Source organism: Sturnira hondurensis, unplaced genomic scaffold, assembly GCF_014824575.4.
Source record: "Sturnira hondurensis isolate 20B ecotype Veracruz unplaced genomic scaffold, ASM1482457v3 Scaffold0000780, whole genome shotgun sequence".
NCBI classification, from domain to species: Eukaryota; Metazoa; Chordata; class Mammalia; order Chiroptera; family Phyllostomidae; genus Sturnira; species Sturnira hondurensis.
The window spans coordinates 23,613,062-23,632,512 of record NW_028073411.1 but is presented as its reverse complement, the minus strand read 5'-3'; the positions used below and the strand labels follow the sequence as shown (position 1 = coordinate 23,632,512).

Below are 19,451 nucleotides of genomic sequence, written 5' to 3'. Positions count from 1 at the left end.
GCCCTGGTCCCACCCTTGCCCCCAGGAGCTTGTCACTCACAGGAGGGGCCAGCCACCATTGAGCCTAGAGGAGCCAGTGGAGGAGGGAGGGACCCTGGGACAGGGCAGACACCTGGGGGTCCCCGTGCTTTGGGGGGTGGAGGGAGTGGCTCCCACCAAGGAGACAGAGGAGGGGACAGCGAGGCCTTCTTGCCTTGGCCTCAGGGCACCACCCTGGCCCTCCCTATCTCCCTTCTCCTTCCCGAGAAATCTGACTCTAGCTGAAGTTGCCTCTGAAGCTGGAAGCAGGATATTTCTACTGGCTGGGGCTGGAAGGCGGCCAGGGCTGGGAAGGAGCTGGCAGGCTCGGTTGGGTGTGCAAACAGCTTCGGAGCGCCGGGAAATGCCTCGAAGGCGGGTGTGCCTCTGAGTTGAGCCTCTTCCCAAAATAATCCAGGGGGCAGCTGTCTCGGATTCCGAAACTGGGTCTGGCTGCCTGAGCAGTGGGAAGCCCCAGGCCCCACACCAGCTCTGCTCTGGAAACAGATGGCCTGATGAATATTTTTTCCTTTTACCAAAGTCAGCTGGTAGGCGGACAGCTTGCCCAGAGAGAAGTGTGTTCCTCCCCGCTCTGTGGTAACTGAGTGAAGGTGCCACCTCCCCTCCCCCAGCCCTGCCCCCATGCCTCTTTTCCTGTGAGATCGGGCAGCCTTTCTCACTTCAGAGCTCACAAGGTCCTCCCCCACCCACAGGTTTGCTCCAGGGGGTATGCGGCCCCTGGGTTCCTGGGGCCCTGGACTGAGCTAGGGCAGCAGCCTCCCAGAGGCCTGGGTGGTAGGAAAAGGAAGGCACAGGTGCCCCAGGAATGCTCCTCCCACAAGGAGCGGCCAAGTGACCTGGGCGAGCCAACGATTGTGTGAATTCATTCATCTATGAGCGGTTCAACTCAGTTGGTATGCTTATTGCCTAAAGAGACATCAGTGCACAGGTGGGCTTTCCCACCGCAGACCCTTGTGGACAAGCCATTCCTCACAGACCTTCCGAGTGCCCACTGCGTGCGGCCCCGGGTTTGGGGCTGAGAACATAGAGGCGGCCCAGGTGCAGCCCGTTGCTGGAGGAGCCCACGGGCAGCCCAGGTGCAGCCCGTTGCTGGAGGAGCCCACGGGCGGCCCAGGTGCAGCCCGTTGCTGGAGGAGCCCACGGGCGGCCCAGGTGCAGCCCGTTGCTGGAGGAGCCCACGGGTGGCCCAGGTGCAGCCTGTTGCTGGTGGATCCCATGGGCGGAGTTCAGCACTTGAGCATGAATCTGGGGCATGAGTCCTGGGTGCATTTTCTACTCACTGTGTGACCCTGGATCAATCGCTTCCCTCCCTGAGCCTCAGTTCCCTTCCCTATCAAAGGGAAGCAATGGTAATCTACCCTCTGGGGAGTTGTTATGAAAGCCCAGAAAGAGAATCCATCTAAAAGCTTGAAACATTGCTGGGCACGTTGAGTTCAATAATGTCAGGTGACATCACCATCACCATCATCACCGTCATTCTGACCTAACTTTCTGAACCTTAAAAAATGGGATTAACCCTTACTAGTGGTGAGCTCCCCATCATTGGTGGTATTCAAGCAGTAGTTGGATGAGCACTTGTCAGGGTCCACAGGAGGAAAAAAAGCAGGAGGTAGGACTCAAGCTTAGGACACCCTCAGCTCTGCTCCTCTCCCTGTCCTGCCACCATCTTTCTGTGAGATGCTGGGTGATGTCCTCCCCCTCTCCGGGCCCCAGTGTCTTCATACTTCTAGAAAACCAGAGGTGACAATGTCTATGTGGCTGAACCCCTCCAAAGGAGAAGGCTGCAGAAGGAAAGACCAATATTTATTCTCCGTCACATTCAGAAATTAGACTGGGGAGCCACAAATAGACGTTCCTAACAGGAGCCGTCTGGCCCTGCCTCGGGCTCGGGCTGCAGATTCCTCGTGAAGTCATGTCTTGCTGCCTCCCCCACTGGGGCTTGGCTTGAATATTTGCCAGCTACTCGGGTTTTTTTCTGAGGCAGTTAATACAAAGGGGGCGTCAGGCCACAGTCAGGATGTTCTTTTTTTTTTTAAGATTTTATTTTATTTTTAGAGAGAGGGGAAGGGAGGGAGAAAGAGAGGGAGAGAAACATCAACGAGTGGTGTGGTTGCCTCTCATGCAGCCCTTACTGGGAACCTGGCCCACAACTCAGGCATGTGCCCTGAATGGGCATCGAACCAGCGACCTTTCAGTTCACAAGCTGACGCTCAATCCACCGAGCTACACTGGCCAAGGCAGGATGTTCTTTTAAAGGGATGCGCGCTGCTCCGGGGAAGGACCCATCTGAGCGCTGGCTGAGCTGCTGCATGCTTCAGGGGCTCACCCTCCTTTTGGAGTTGGGGGTGCAGGGCAGAGGCAGGGAAAGTTGGGTGAGGGTGTGTGGTGCCCTCCGGCTGGAAAGGCCCATCAAAGCCAAGGCTGCTTGGGCCAGGGCGCCTCCGTTTGGGTCCTTGCAGTGTGTCTGGCCTTGCCCATCAGGACCCACTTGGGGAAGGTGCTCAGCCCACCTCCCCTCCAGCAGCTCTTCCGCCAGCATCCAGGCAGCCAGCTGGCTCCCCCACCTTCATAAAAGTCTCCATTTCTGCTTCCTCTGCCCTGCTGCTCTGTCTCCTCTCCTCCTGACATCAAAGCTCCATGAAAAAAGCACCACTCCTCCCCCTCTTTTTTTACTTTCCCCCCTCCCCCCCAGGCAATGGGTAGGACAAAGCTCTTTGTCCCGTGGGTTCCCTAAAGCTGTTCTGAGTGAGGTCCCCCACCCCCGTCTGAAGTCCATAGTGGTTGGCCAGACCTCACGTCCCGGCCTGGAAGACAGGCAGCAGCGCCCGAGGAGCTGAGTACCCGGCTGCCCTCTCCTCCTCCTGCTCCCAGGGCCCCCCGCACGTGTCTGCAGGTGCCTCCTTACTCGCTTGCTGTTTCTCCGGCCTCCTTGGCCTTGAACATGTTGGAGCTCCCAGGACTCCGTCCTTGGACTGTGTGTATTCCCTTATACTAACCCCTCGCACCCTCAGGGATCCTGCGTGAAGTTTTAACTGCTGCTGAGATGCCAGTGATGTCCACACGGTAACTGGAGCCTGGGCTCCGCTCTGACCTCCAGCCAGGTTCCCACCTGCCCCTGTGACGCTTCCACCGGATGTCACAGCCACGGCCTCTGAAGCTCAGCTGGTCCACCCCAACCTCCCACCACCTCCCTGCCGCCCCATCCCCGTCTCCGCACTGGCGGCAGCCCTGGGCCACTTGCTCAGGCCCAGCACCTCCCACCCACCCGCGCTTCCTCTCTGTCTCTCACCCCCAGCCCCATCCAGTCTGTCAGGAAATTGTGCTGGCTCTACCTCCAAAAACCTTCTGATTCCAGCCCTGGCTGGTGTGGCTCAGTGGACTGAGCGCCAGCCTGCAAAGCAAAGGGGTCGCAGGTTCCATTCCCAGTCAGGGCATGTACCTGGGTTGCTGGCCAGGTCCCCAGTAGGGGGCACCCGAGAGGCAAAAGATTGATGGATTGATGTTTTTCCTTCCCTTCCCCTCTCTCTGAAAATAAACAATTAAAATCTTAAAACTTCTGAATCCAGAATCTGACTGCTTTTCTCCACCCCACCGCTTCTGTCTGGGTACATATAAGCCACCTTCGCCCTTGTCCTACTGTGTGATCTCAGACCAGAGAGCACACTAAACTAGATGGAGAACACTAAACCAGAAAACACTAAAAACACTTGAAAACGCTAAACCCTTGAAAACACTAAACCAGAGCATGTGACTCCTCCCTGCAAACCCTTGCAAAGTCTCCCACATTTCACCCAAAGTACCAGCCAAGGTCCTGACAGGGCTCTACAGGGTCCTGACAGGGGTCTACAAGGTCCAAAGGTCCTGACAAGGGTCTGCAAGGCCAGTTTAATCTGAGTCCTGTACCTGGTAGCATCACTTCCTCTGCCCGCTCTCTCACTCCCTCAGTTGCCATGCTGTGAGGAAGCCCAAGCAACCATGCGGAGAGGCCCCGGGGGAGAACTGAGGTCCCCACCCGATAGCTACCGCTGAGCTCCCAGCCCGGCGCCCGCATCCAACGCCAGCCGTGTGAGGCAGGCCATGCTGAACTCCACGGCTATCCAGGGCCCCAGCCCCATGCCGGTGAAGTGGAGAACCACATGGTCACCCTGCAGAATTGTCCCAGCAAATGGCCGTGGGCGTTTTCAGCTGCTATGTTAGGGATGCCTTGTTATACAACAATAAATAACCTTGACACCTGTCCAGCTGATGACTCGGTTTGGAAACGTGTTTTAACGATGTGAAGGCACACGCGTGTGTTTATCACGGACAGCGCACTGTGTAGCGTGGGCACGGTTTGCCCTGTGGGTGTCCTTGTGTCCCGTTTTCCTTGGCTCCCTTCCCCCCACCCCCCACTCACGCACCCTAGGTCCCCAGGTCACGCCGCCTTACTGTTCTGCCCATGGGCACCAGCGTGCGTTGATGTGCGGACACACACACAGAGGTTCTGTGTGGGGCCTTAGGTCACAAACAAGCACTCGATTCTTGTGTCTGCACTGTGTGGTTCTGATTTGACAGCCCCTCCAAAATCTCCGGTAGACCCCCAATTCGTTCCCTTGAATAGTTGCATAGATTTCCAAAGTGTGGCCTTTCCATGCTAGCCAGACACACCCAGGGGCACGCTGGAGGCAGCGCACGCATGCTTGTGACACAGTCTGTGGCTAATTTTGCCAGCCAGTTATTGCATGCAGCCCGTAAAAAAATTACATTCTATACGCTTATGATGAAATGCGTTAGAAACAGGGGTGACAAACCCTCCCACCCGCTGTGGGACAGCGTGCCTCTGCGCAGGCACGCCCCGGGCCGTGTCCAGGGCCGTGTCCAGGGGGCCCTGGTGGCAGCACACACACGTGGACCTGGGCACACGCGCCAAGCCAGGGCCTGACTTAGGGCCGCGTTGGCTGTCTAGACTTAAGACATTGTAGCTTTGATTACGCAAACACGACTTAAAACTGTGCCTCGTCTGTAGCGACGGCATTGGGAATAGCGCACAAGACTATGCTGCCCGGACTTTATTACTCGGTCCCACAAAGAGCAGGGTCCTCCCACAGGGGCGGAGCGACCTTCCGCCGGGTCTTCCGGTTTCGCTTCCGTCTTCCTCTCGGACGAGGGCGACACTGCGCGTGCAAGGGCTTCCGCAACAATCCGGCACTTGTTCATTGGCTGGTTGTGATAGACCTTCCGGGAGAATCAGCTGACTACATAAAACTTACACGAAAGAGTATTACATACCGTATTATTATTATTTGTAAACTTTGGGCCCCACACCCTTTATGCCAACACGTTGGATGATAAATACAGGGGGTGGACACGCACGCACAGGTTTGCTTCCGGAGAGCTGCGTGCTCAGCGCTCTCAGCCTGGTCCCTGCTGCTCAGCATCACCGTTTCCATGCCAACACGGGATTCCATCCCCTGCCTTCCACGCTGGGTCGTCGAAGGCTGCCTGTATTTTCGATTTTAATAGATATTTTCAGATTGCTTTCCACAAAGGTTAAAATAATTCTCATTTCCCACGGCAGTGCGTGCGTGCGAGTACCCTTTTCTCACCCAGCTGCTAATGACAGATTAATAGATTTGCTTTTTGCCAGTCTGATGGATGTAAAGTGGCATCTCATTGTTTTACTTTGCTCCCCTCTGCACCAGAGCGTTTGAAAGTCTTTCCAGTGTTTGTTGGCATTGAGGTCCATCCTGTGAATTGCCTCTTGATGTCCTTTCTCCTCCTGAGCTTGGGTTGTGTATTCCTCCTCTGTGGGTTTGCTCACGCTCCCTGCAGATTGAACATAAGCCTTCTATGTGTTCTCTGCGTTTAAACCTCTCACGTTTGTGTGACCTTTTGTCATACAAAAACTAATTGTAATATTGCCACATTTTACCATTTCTTCCTGAGCTCCTGGGTGTCTGCCTGGTCTTGGTTAAGAACACTCTCTAGCCCTGGGTGGTGTAGCTCAGTGGATTGAGCGCGGGCCTGCAAACCACACGATCGAGGTTCGATTCCCAGTCAGGGCACATGCCTGGGTTGCAGGCCAGTTCCCGGTTCCCGGCAGGGGACGCACGAGAGGCAACCATACATTGATATTTCTCTCTCTGTCCTTCCTTTTCCCTCTAAGATAAATGAATAAAATCTTAAAAAAAAAAAAAGAACACTCTCTACACTGACAGAGTTCTTGTAGCCCTTTAAAACTTCTGGCTGAATTTTTATTGTTTTATTTGGGTCTTTAATACAAAATTTATTTTCCCTTAGGGCTAAACTAGGGGTTCAGTTTTATTTTCTCCTGTATGGGCAGCCAGTCATGCCAATATCATTTGTAAATACTTGGGAAACAATAATACTAATTATGTATTAATGAGCAATTCCCCACTGTACTGAAACACTACTTTTCTTATATTAAATTATCATATATACTCACATATATCTCTGTAGTCTGATTAGTGCGTCTCTGGTTTTTTTTAGGATTTTATTTGTTTTTAGAGAGAGGGGAAGAGAGGGAGAAAGAGAGAGAGAGAGAAACATCAATGTGTGGTTGCCTCTAGAGAGCCCCCCACCAGGGACCCGGCCAGCAACCCAGGCATGTGCCCCAGCTGGGAATCGAACTGGCGACCCTGTGGTTTGTGGGCTTGTGCTCAATCCGCTGAGCCACCCCAGCCAGAGCTGATTAGTGCGTCTCTTCTCATGCCAACAGCATATTGATTTGATCATAGTGTGTTTAGACTGTGTTTTCGTTTGGGGATTTTAGGGAGATAACATGCAACACTTTCTGGGGCGAGGTGCTAAGAGACCCTCCCTTCTCTCTACTCTGGTTAGTGGCATTTTCCATGGGGAGCTCTGCGTGGAATGTTGTGGAGACTGAAGGCGAGAGCAGTTGGGTTCTCGAGTCCCTTTTCGGAGGGGACTTCTCTAGGGCATTGCATGGTGATGCCTACCCCTTCTCTAGCTGCTTTTAAGATTTTCTCTCTGTCGTTTGCATCTCGAAGGGGCACTACTTGCTTGCCGAAAGAGTCCATCCTGTATTTAATTCCATTGACAGAACATTCTTGAAATGACACAGTTATAGAATGGAGGACAGATTGACGACCATTGGTGGTTGGGGGGGTGGGGCTGGAGGGAAGTGGGTGTAGCCGTAAAAGGTAACATGAGGGGTCCCTGTGGTGAGGCAAAGGTTAAGAAGCAAAGATTCTTGAATCTATGGCTTTACGTCTTTCATCATTTGTAAACATTTTACAGCCTTTTAGCTCTTCAAGTAGTCTCCTCTTCCTTCTCCTTCCCACCTCCTTGGAACCACAACTTCCTGCAAGTCACACGTTTCCCACGATCTAGTGCTTTCCATCCTTCTGGCTCCATGGTCATTATCTGGGGACTGTCTTTCGACACATCTTCAGGTTCATTCATTCTTTCTTCAGTTGTGTCTAATCTGCTTTTCCAAATTGAAACTTTTCCTTCCTTAGACAACTGTGTATTCCCACGCAGTTGTAAGAAGCAGGGCAAAGAGATCCCCCTGCCCAGTTTTCCCCAATGGTGACATCTTGCACCAGCTGTAGGAAAATGTCACATCTACAGCGTTACCATTGGTTCGCAGATAGACAACATTTCCATCACCATGAGGATTCCTCCTCTGCCCCTACTTATAGCTGTGCCCACTGGCTTCCTGCCCATCGCCACCTCAGTCCCTGATGGTCACCAATCTGTCCCCCATTTCTATAACGGTGCCATTTCAAGGACATTCTGTCCATGGAATCATGCAGTGTGTGATCTTTGGGGACTGGCTCTGTTCATGCAGTGGGATTCTCTGGAGCTTCAAGCAGACGGTTACGCAGGTCACTGAGCAGCGCCTTCTGTTTCATTGCTGAGTGGTATTGCTCGAGGGTGTGCACAGTCTGTTCAGCTGTTCACAGCTGAAGGGCGTTTGCATGTTTTCCAGTTTGGGGATACAGGTTTCGGTGTGAATGTAAGTGATACAGGGGCACAAGAAGACCCCCTGGGATCAAAGAAATCTCCATTCGCCCCCGGAACGTGTGCACAGCAGCAAAACTGTGTCAGCAATCTGCCCCAAACTCGAACTCGCCCTGTCTCTGGTTCTTCTTCTGTCTCCAGCCCTGATGCTGACTGGGCTGAGGAGGAGGAGGACCCGCTGAGAGTCTTGCCCCGCCCACTAAACCATTACGTGCGACTCATGCCCATTGGGGAGGGAGGAAGAGCTCCGACCAGCATCTGACACTGAAACTGCGCCGATCAGTGTGGCCCTGGGGGTCACACTGGACATTGGAGGCACAAAACCCCCCTTTGTCCAATAAACATGCCTGTCCCTCCCCGAGGGCTAGAGGGCTGGTCCCTCTCTGAGAGCTCCCCTTTGGCACGCAGTCACCTCTGGAGCCAGGTACTGAGCTGCGCCTCCCCAGGAAGAGTTGCTGTCCCACAGCACTGGCTCCGGGCACAAGGGTGACATGAGGTCACAAAGTATCAGGGGCCACCGGCGACAGCACCTTCCCAGCCTCACTTGCCAGCGCCCCTTCACGGCTCTGTCTCCTCGCCGACTTAGCTCTTGCCCCTTGGGGGTGGTGGGTCTAAGGGGTAAATGCTGGACCCCCGAGGTCTTCAGGGTGGTCTCGTGGCAGACCAGCTGCCCTGATGCCACCTGAGACAGCTCCTTGGCCAAGACCCCAACCCTTGTCCTCCACCCTCCCTTGGACAGAGAGCCACCAGGGATAGGAGTGCAGGTTCCCGTGAGGGCATTCTGAAACAAGAAAGCAAATTTCAGTACAGGGCACCGTGGACATGACACTCCTTTATTAAAACCTAAGGACATCTTTATAAAAACTACTGTATATAAAGACAAAAGCAGTGCAACAGCGGTCAGTGTAAAACACATCCTTATTAATACATTATATTATTATTATTGATAGGAGGAACGTTACTGGTTTTTGGTTATCCACTCTGAGAGAGGCCCCATGCCGGTCCCCATGACATTGGGGTTAACAGGAGAGAGAAGACGTTTCTGCCCCACCCACAGCTGCGCGCCCTGGCCCCACCGACCCACTGGGGGGCCCTGCCTTGTTAGGGTGGCTGAGTCCCACCCTCAGCGTACACGTCACCCAGCCTCTGGCGGCTTGGATGGTGGGCGGTGACCCATCCCGCCAGCTTTAACACAGAAGACAGGGGAAGAGACAGGACGTGCCCACCTGGGAGAAACCAGGGTGAGGTTTCTACAGAGGTTCTCTTGAGCCACCAGGTTGGTTCCCACTGTGGCCACATGGATGCCCGTGGTGGCCAAGCCACCTGTCACTTTCCATCAGGTGCATGGGTGAGCCTTCCTAGGGCTCATCTGCCTTTGATGGGATCCTGTCATTTTGGGGGGGGTGGTTGAGGGCCATTCAATGGGGCCCCTCATTGCACAAGCCCCGGAGCCTCCGTTCACAGCCACTTCAAGGGAACGGTGCCCTGAGAGCCTGCGACCATTCTTGTGACGGTGCTGTGAACAGTGCCCCTGGATGTGGGCACGCAGCAGCCCTGCATTTCAGTCTGTCAAGGGCAAACGGGTCAGGGCTTTGGCATGAAGGTAGGAGTTTGGGGTCCAGTGGGACTAATGGTTGTGGCTGTCCACTCACCAAGCATCTGTCTAGCACCAGCTGTCTGACTAGAAACTTGGGGTGGGGGGACAACGCCACCTCCAAGGTCACTTTCGTGGTAGGGAGAGGCACGTGCTCCCTGTCTGCTTCGTGAGTCTGAGCATTGCTGACGGTTGGGCACAACCAGGCACTGCAGCACGACCCCAGCCTCCCAGCCACACCCCCCGCCCCCGCCCCGGACACAGCACATTCACAACATGTCCATGGATGGAAGGAGCTGCTCCCAGACAGGTGCCTGGCTCGGAGCCAGGCAGCCCCAGCCAGGTAGAGGGATGAATGCACTTGCGCATAAATGGGTTTTGTGGGACCTTCCGTCTCCCCTGACTGCCCGACCTCAACGTGTGAGTGTTTCAAGTCCCCGGCCCCAAAGCTGCGTCCGCTCACTCAACTACCACGTGGTGCTGCATCTGCAAACGTCTGCATCTGTGTCTGCATGACCAGGGGCTGGGAAACGTGTTCCAGGGCTGCAGATGGCAGGTACCACAGTGTCAGGCACTCGCGGGGTGGTCGGCCGCCCCTCTGACCTTTCCGTCCGTCTGTGGGGGCCAGGGGGGCCGTAAGACCCAGAATCCCCCAGAGTCATCTCTACCTGTACGGGCTGATCTGCATGGCAGATGAGGGAGGGGCCCCGCAGAGCCGACTCTTGCTGAGGGCCGGGCTGCCTCTCAGCATCGACAGGAAGGCGAGGAGCTCTCCCAGGAGGTCTCCGCCCACCACTCGAGAGGCTGCCGAGGGCGTGCTGCTCTCTGTTGGTGGGGCACCGATCAGCCAAGTTGAAAACAAAATAAACCAATGACGGTGTTTTAAAAGCCCGTGACCCTGGGAAGCTTGTCTTACGGCACAGCCTCTTGTAGACACAGTGAATGGGGTGTCCGCTGGGCCAGGGAACCAGGCCAGGGCGGGGGCAGTGGGCTGGAGAGGCAGTGAAGGTCAGGATCCCTTCCTGGCATAGAGAGGGGTCTGCAGGCTCTGCTGGGGGTGCAGGGGACGGTGCTGGGCACAGCCACCCCCGACAGCCTCATTGTCATTGAAATGAGCTACGTGGATCTTTGGACTCGATGGTGAGCTGGGAAGCGTGTCTCAGCAGAAGTCTGTCACCTCCATTTCTGGCCATGTGTGGCCTGATACCCCCATCCCACCGTCCTCCTTTCCAGTCCTGGGGCACACATGCGCCTGAAGAGTTTTTCAAATGGTGAGGGGAGAGGCCACCCACCTCAGCTAGCTGCCTACCTGCTGTGTTCCTAAAGCAACAGGGACAGCGAGAGAGACGGGCTCTGCCTGCAGGATTACGTGGGTGCACATGTGCGTGCGTGTGTACGTGTGTGTTTTCAATTAAGGCCTGTTTCACATTGGTCCTGGCCAGCATCAGATGTTCGCCTGAGTAGGCTGCTCCTCGAGACGCAGGGCGGTCTCAGAGGTCAAGGCGAGGGTGAGAGGCCCGTGGGGGCTGCCAGCCAGTGGTTCCCAACAGATTCCCAAACGTACCAATTACACCCGGACGGGAAGGAAAGCACAAAACTGCTCAATAACAACACAGACACCCCCTGGGGGCAGGGGGCGTCCCTACACACTCAGGGGCGAGTCACACATGCCAGCATCCAACACCAGTGCCATGGAGCCGTGTCGTCCTCATCTGGTTTTGTTTTGGGGTGTTTTTTGTATTATTGTTGTTATTTTGACAAATGGTGTGGTGATAGCTGGGAGCTCACAGTAAAAAGTAAACAGAGGCAGCTCGAAGACTCAGGTTTGGGACTCACTCCAAGTCACTAACTCTAGAAGTCTCAACTGGAATTTGTCACTACCCTGCATCTTATTCTCAGGGACTCTATTCAGGTGGCATGTCTGCTGGCCACAGGAGGGTGGGGACAGGTTTGGTGGGGATGATCCAGGGTCCCGAGGGGTTTGGGGACCCACGTGCACTATCCTTGGCCCTCACTCTCCCCCGCCCCGACCCCCAGCCTACAGGCAGGTGAGACACTGAGGCTCGGACAGGACGTGATTTGCCCAAGGCCGCCCAGCGGGAAGGGGTGGGGCTGTGGCCCTGCCCACCTGCACCGCCAGCTGCCCTTAATCTGGCTTGCATCCTGCAAGTTGCAGATCTCAGGGCTGCAGGGCAGGTGAATCCTGGCCCTAGCTGGTCCACGTGACAGTGACCTCCCGCTCCAGGCCTCAGGGGCAGGGAGGCAAGGCCACCAGCTCCTTTCTGGCAGAGAAAGGGCCCCAGAACCACAGAAAGCTAAACCCGCAGCCACCCAAGATCCTGGTCTGACTCTTTCCTCTTCCCAACTGGGAACCTGAGGGCAGACAGGGAACAGGACTTGCCCAAGGTCATACTCCTCTTAATGCAGAGCTTATGTCAGTATCTGGGTCTTGTACCCCCTGCCCCCTAAGCCACGGAGTTAGGTTCTTGTGACTTCCCAGGCTGCCCACGTGGGAGGCAGGTATAGGCTGATCCAGCTGCGCCGAATGGGAACTGCTTCTCCACGTGGACAAGGCCTGGCACGTGGCCTGGACAAATCCATGCTCATCCCCCATCAAGACTCCAAGCAAAGGCTCTCCCACATTGCCTTGCCCAGGCTGTCCCCCTGGGCCACTGTCTGGAGGAGGCTGGGTCTTCCACAGCCTACCCTGGGGACCTTGGGCAAGCCACTCGACCCATGTGAGTCTCAGCCTCCTAGTCCATAAAACGGAGAGAGTCCCTTCTTTATGGGGCTGTTGAGAGGATGAAGAGCCAGGCTGTATGGAAAGTTCCTTCTGCTTTATCAAGGGAGGGGGCCTGACTCTCGGTGAACCACAGCGTCCGGGCTCTGCCCCCTCATTCCCTCCTGCACTCCCCTGGGTCCCTGCCGCCCTGAGTTTCCTTGGATTTCCTGAACTCACTGAGCCTGCTGCTGCCCCAGGGCCTTTGCACTAGCTGCTTCCTCCATCTGGAATGCTCTTTTAGTTGGCTTCTGCTTATCCTTCGGATCAGGGCACGTCACCTGCTGAGCAAGGCCTTCCCAGATGGCCCAAGTGCTACAGAGCCCACACTCACGTGCTCTGCCTGGCTTCTTGGCAGAGTGCCCCCCACTATCCCCGTCTTCCTCATCCACCACCTGTTCCTCCCTGGCCCCTCTCCCAGCTGGAAAACCAGCCCCTGAGCAGTAGCGGGGCCTGCCTGCCCCCTGTTGCATCAGCGTTCACTGAGGGGCCGCACACTGATTGAGCAGGGCCTGCCTTGCTCAGAGCTGGGGGCAACTTCGGTGTCACTGACACTCGTGGAGTGAGTGTGCACACACTGGCAGGCAGAGGCCCTTCCTTGTGTGCCCAGGGCGGGGGTGGGCAGGGGCCGTGGCCAGCTCCATGGGTGAATGTTATGGGCATCCGGGTCTGTGTCAAAGTTCCCCCTTAAAATGAAAGGGTTTCTCGAACCTTCCCCTCTGGGTTTCCGTACACAGCTGGTGGCCCCCTGGGGCAGGGATGAGGACCGCCTAACTCCTCTCTGTCCCCACTGCCGTCCGGCATGTACCCTCCAGCAGAATGTGCTGTGTGACTGGGGTCCAGCACGGTGGTGGTGAAGAACTTGGGGTGAGGGCCCGTCCCCTGGGAAGTGAGCGGGAGGTGCCCTGGGACTGGGCTGGGGGTGCTCTGGGCTGGGAGCTTGGACTTGGGGTTCCCACGGCCCTGACTGAGGGGCTGGGTGACCTCCTCACTGTGTGACCCTCGACACCTCCCCCGCCCAGAGCCATTTCTGATGGGGGCTGATCACACCCCCTCACGGGTGGTGAGAGTGGGTATGCACGGGGACCCCCAACCTAGTGCCCGCCCCGTGCATGGTCAGAGACACACCCCTCATCGGTGCACCACTAGACTCAGCAGGGCTGGGCCCTGTGCTCGCCGGCTCCACCTGGCTCACAGCTGGGGCGCCAGCAGAGAGCTGGCACCCAGGATGCTGGCAAGGACCCCAGCACATGGTGACACTGCCCATCAGAGAACTTGGAGGGACCCAATAAAAACCAACCAACCAAACAAGCAAAAAGAACACCCAGATCACACATGTGCACACACACACACTCACATCCAAAATTCTGACACGCACAGGCCCACGAGCCACTATTGGAGGGAACAGAGGTGAGGGAACCCCGGATATGACACAGAGGCCTAGATTCTTCCGGCCTGAGGTGGCCAGAGCAGCTTTGTGTTGGTCGTCTTGAGTCCACCATGGCGTCACCTCTCAGAAGCCACCAGCCCAAAATGGGACTATTGCTTGCGGACAGGTGGCTCAGAACCCCCTCCTCTGCCCCTCCGGGCTCCCACCCCTGAGTTTGCTCCTAATTGTCAAAGTCCGCCGAAGGGGGTTGGGGGCACAGGTGGTATTTCCTCCTCTGCCACCATGGCAGCCACCTCGGCCCTCCCTGGCATCTCTGTTGAAGTTGGTCTTCTTGGAGGCTGCGCCAGGCGCTTCGGGTCTCACCTCCTCGATCCTGAGGCACGGCAAAAGGGTTTTCTGGGGAAGCAGAAGGAAAGAAAATATCACACGGGGTCTTCTCCTTGGGGACACACTGGGGACATTTCTCTCAGACCTCAGTGCCAGGAGAAGCTAGTGTTTCTCTAAGCCCCTGACGTGCCTCTGTCCTCTGGACATTGAGAATGGTTTGATTTCAAGGCTGGAAGCAAGACAAGCAAGCCCGTCAACACTAGGCAGTTCCATCTACTAGTGCTAGCATGCCTGCCCCATGCAATAAGACAAGAAAAAAGCATAGCATTTCAGGAGGGGAAGGGAAGATCCCGAATAACAATCGTTTGCAGATAATACCCATAGAAAATTCAAGAGAATCAATAGGCTAATTACTAGAACAGAGAGAGCAGATATAAAGGTGTAATTTTCAATCTCTGAGACACCAGATCGGCTCACGAAACCAAGAGTGTTCATCTCTTTCAGCAGGTCTGGGCTTTGGACAGCTTCAGTTAACACCTGGTGCTCTGACATGATTTTTAAAAAATATTTTATTTATTTATCTTTAGAGAGAGGGGAACGGAGGGAAAAAGAGAGGGAGATAAACACTGATGTGTGAGAGATACACAGATGAGGTGCCTCTTGCACGCCCTCAACCAGGGACCTGGCCTGAAACCCAGGCCTGTTTCCTGACTGGGAATCGAACCAGTAACCTTGCAGTTCACAGGTCAGCACTCAGTCCACTGAACCACACCAGCCAGGACTTTGACATGATTTTTAATATTGTTCTACTTTCACACTCAAAAGTTTTCCAGTTTTGTTGATAAACTGTATGGCCACCCTTGCTATGAGAAAGTAAGGATTCTTCAGAGCAGGTTCTGGTACTGTTCATCATTATCATACCAACCATTATGACTCTGGGGACCAGACCACTGGCTATGACCCCATCACACAGAGCCATGGGGAGGAAAATGGGGGCTCCTGGCCCCCATTAGGGGTGATAGGGGTGATCACATGACCCATGGCATTGCCATGGAAGTGTACTGGGAAGGGGACCCAAATCTAATGAGAGCACGAGAATGAAGCCCCTCACTGACGCAGGGAGCGACCTGGCTCCAGGGGTGGCCCTGACCATGCACCTCCCCACTAGGGCCACTAGGTCTCTGCTACTTGCACCTTATTAATGCTCTTAACAGAAAGCCCATCTTCAACTAGGCGGCAGTGCATGCGGTCTGGGGCGAGGCAGGAGACTGGGGAGGGCCGGTGACGGAGCCAGCACGGCCCATCTTTGTGGAGTGAGTGACGCTTCCAGGGACGGAGCCAGGGCCCGACCGCATCTCTGGGAACACGTACAGAATCGGGGCGGGAGACCCCGTGGAGCCTTTTCTGCGGCCCCACAGAGCGAGGCCGGCTCCTGGTGCCCCATCACCTGCTTCATCTCTCTCCGCAGCACGCCACAGTTCACTCACTGGTCTGGTTCGCTGCTTACCTCCCCTCGCTCACTACGAGAAGCCCAAGGTGTGTGTGCGGGGTGTTTATTTTTGTAGCGCCGGAGTCTAGAATTGTAGCTGACATACGGTGGGGGGCCTTCGTAAAGATTTGTTACATGAACAAATGCATGAACCAAGAACCGAAAACCCAGATGAACCATTTTTAAGTACAACGTCAACAAAAATTTTTCGAATGTAGTTTTGAATTATGGTTCCCTCGAGCCCCTCTGATATAAATCACTAGAGGGCGCACGTGGAGTCAGCGGGGTCTCTGGGGCGAGCCCCCTGGCAGCCGGGTCTCTCTGACCGGAGAGGGCTGCGCCCGGAACAAGTCCGAGGACTGTGACTCTCGTAGGAAGGAATGAGAGAGGAAACAGAACTGGTACAAATAAAAATAAATGGGGAGGGGAGACGCAGAGATACAGCGCGTCTTACTCATTTACAGGTGGAGGTCTAAAGAATCACTTAGAGGTGTACGTACCATGAGCTGCAAAGGTAAGTAGAAAAAATAATAGAATATCATCCTCTGAAATCATCTGGAGAAAGAGACGGAAAGTAGAAATACCGTATTTTGCCGTGGGTAATGCCCACCCCCACGTTTTTAGCCCAAACTTTTCAGAAAAAATAGTCTTCCGTTTTAATTTTTTAATTCAATTATTTACTTATTTATATTTAGAAATGAAACTGAGTATTGTATTGCAGGGTATTATTTTGCACATGGATATCGTTATTGCCTTCTAGAGTTATACTTTTAACAGATAAGCATAAACACAAGAATTAATAACATTAATATAGATATGAAATTAGTACTACCCTTCTATACTGAGCATCCTTATTTTCCCTCAAAAATCTGGGCAAAAGAGCACATTATACACAGCAAAATATGGCAGGTTAATTTGGACATGGTTCCTAAGAGGGAGAAAATAAACATAGTCTAAAGAAATAAATCATTAAGGGTATCACATCCTTATAGTATAATTACAAAGCTAACCACGGCATCAAAAACACAGCTTTCCAAATTGTCAGAAGGCACAGACACAAAAAATAAAACAAAGAAAACAGAGACATATGGGGAAACTGACAACCCCCACAAAAGCTATAAAAGCAGAAAGCACGACATCGACGATAAGGACAGAACCAAGACCCACTGTGTCTGCCGGATCCCCCAGCCTCCGGGAGCCAGGCGCACGCTTAAAAAAAAAAAAAAGCCCTCAGACCCAATGGCACGGAAAACCCGCTGCAGGCGGAGTGATGCAGAGGTTCATGGTAAAAGGGCGGGCAGGCGACAGAGGAGTTCCCGTGTCGGCTGCTCGAGAATGCGAATGGACTCCATGCCACTGAATGGTGTGCTTATGACAGTTAGAATGGTATATGCTGTGTTATGCGTTTTATCAGCTTTTAAAAATAGGAAGAGCTGAAACAGAACCAACAGAGGCAACCCAGAGAAACAGGGCTCTTGAGCTGATGTTAGAGAAAGCTGTGGTTAGGGCCGCAGGTACGGAATGAGGGGGAGAGGGTCCCGTGCGGGCATCGAGGACGAGAGACATCACGACCACAGGGACGAGTGTCTAGGTGCCGAGCGGCACGGCTTGGACACTCAGCGAGCAGGAACGGGCGGAGTGGGAGGAAGAAAAGGCAGACTGTTGCGTGTCAGTGCACTTCAAGTCTTCTGTCTCCGTCCATCACGGGAGAAAGTGGCCGACACATACATAAGGGGCCAAACGACCACGTTAGTAACATTGTGTGTGCGCACATGTGTGAGTGTGAGAAACAGAATCTACCTTCTATTCAAACACTCTTGAAAACACACACACACACACACATAAAATTGACCATGGTACCCCAAAGAAAGCAGATTCCAAAAGGCAAAATTAAGATAAAACTCTCGGACCACAACACACTAGAATGTGAAAATATAAGAAAACCACAAAAGAAAACCAGCTCTACCAAAATCACCTGCAGGCTCCGAAACGGCAGGGCTTTTCACCAGCGCCAGCTCCACGCTGCACCCCCAGGGCCGGCGCTGCACCCCCAGGGCGGGTGCAGAGTGGGCGCTGCACAATGAGGGGGGCTAGTTAGCAGGGGGAGAGCCCAGGGGCCCACTGCTCCACGCTGTCCAACTGAATCAGAAAACCTCGATGCCACGGGTGGGTTTCCAGGAAAACAGAAATTACTCAAAGGATCCGAGAAGAGAGAATCTATGCAGACCGACTGCCAAGAAGGAGAGGAACTGGCAAATTTGAAAATTCAAAGCCGGAAATACGAGCAGCGTACGTGGAAGCAAACGTCTCCAGGAAGCTCCCAGTCTGCACGCCGGCCCAGGCCTGAAGGTCGCGAGCGCCACGCGTCTGTGGGTTTGCGGGTCTGGGGGGAGAAGCCTCTGCTGTACCCAGCATTTCCACCCAACAATTATCCTACAAAGGGGCTGGAGGGGGCACACACCTGGGAGCTTCCTTTTCGCAGCAATGTGGGTAAAGGTGGAGGAATAGGGTCAGCAAAATGTCCCCCTGCAGGACACTGGCTCAAAAGCAGTGGTCCCTCCTTCGCCAGAGAACGTGCCGGCACCAGAGAGGGCCAGCCCGCCATCCAGGAGCCCTGGCTGCTGACTGTCTGAGGCCTCAGGAAGCCGTCCTCAGGCACCCTCCTCTCTGATGGCTGTCCTGGAGGGTGGTCCTCAGGAGGGCCTCTCCCCTGAACTTCGCACTTGAATCCCAGCAGCCTCCTGGAGACACCCTGGCGTGCCTAACAGGCATTTTGTTCTTCACGCGTCCAAAACAGAAGTCTAAGCTTCCTTCTACCCCCCGGGATTCTTCCCACTGTGGGCTCGGCCCATGGCGGCTCCAGCCTCCCAGCAGCTCAGGCGGAAAGACCTGGCGCTACCCCGACTCCTCTCTCCCACCCCGAGGGGCTGGCCAGGCCACCTTCCTCTCTCCCCCAGGTTTCTTCTACCCTCTTAACCGATTCCCTGCCCGACCCCCCCTGCAATGTATTCTCAACACAGAAGCCAGAGCGCTCTGTCCTTTTATGAAAAAAATATATATTGAGATTAACTCTCTTCTGCTTGAAGCCCTCTTATGGCCTCTCGTCACCAAGGCCCTGGTGACCCACGCTCGCCCTGCCATCCCTTCCTGATGTGGTCCCCTCTCACGCCCTCCTCTCCAGCCACAGTGCCTCTGTGCTGTCCCTCCAGCACCCACGGGCACGATGGCCTCGGGACCTCTGCCCTTGCTGTCCCCTGTGCCAGGCCTCCTCTGGTCTGTGCGCAGCTCATTTTCTCAGCAACCTCAGCCCCCCCCCACCCCCCGTGCAGATGGCTCCCCAGGGAGGTCTCTCTAACCCCCCACCCCCCACCCCCGCCCCTGCAGACTTCACTGCTCCCTGCCATACGGCCTCCTGGCTGCCGGCCTGTCTCCAAAGCCGAGGACTGTCTGCCTCCTCACCAGCTCCTGTGTCCCACGAGGGCAGGGCTTCTGCACCGTGTCTGTGGGGACAGCGGACGGTGTCCCTTCTTCCTCATCCTGGCTGTTTCAGGCTGGCGTGGAAAGAGGCGCCCTATTTTCTGAGTGGAGGCCGTCTCGTCCCAACCTTGGCCAAGGACTCCGAGCCCCACCCCCGCTTCTGGGCCCCTCTCCAGGACAGCCTCTGTATTTTCCCGGCGTGGTTTCTCTGCACTACCTCCCTAAGGAGACACCTGTGCTCGGGGGTGATGGGCACAAAACCCAGGCTGGCGGACTCTGGGGGGGAGGGCTGCATGGCGGGCCTCTGTGGTTCTGACAGGGCTCTGCACCCAGCTGGGCAGTGGGAACAGGCTGTTTGCTTCATTAGTTC

At 55.0% G+C, this 19,451-nt stretch overlaps 1 protein-coding gene across 2 annotated transcripts in view; it reads right to left on the bottom strand.

The window, feature by feature from the left end:
- Positions 1–8,838: 8,838 nt before the first annotated feature.
- Positions 8,839–19,451, bottom strand: part of SHISAL1 (shisa like 1) — a 58,318-nt gene continuing 47,705 nt past the window's right edge. For both annotated transcript variants that reach the window (XM_037049772.1, XM_037049762.1), the window contains one exon: positions 8,839–14,184. In XM_037049772.1, the coding sequence (XP_036905667.1) occupies position 14,184 (1 nt within the window). In that variant the 3' untranslated portion in view covers positions 8,839–14,183. The remainder of the gene's footprint in view (positions 14,185–19,451) is intronic.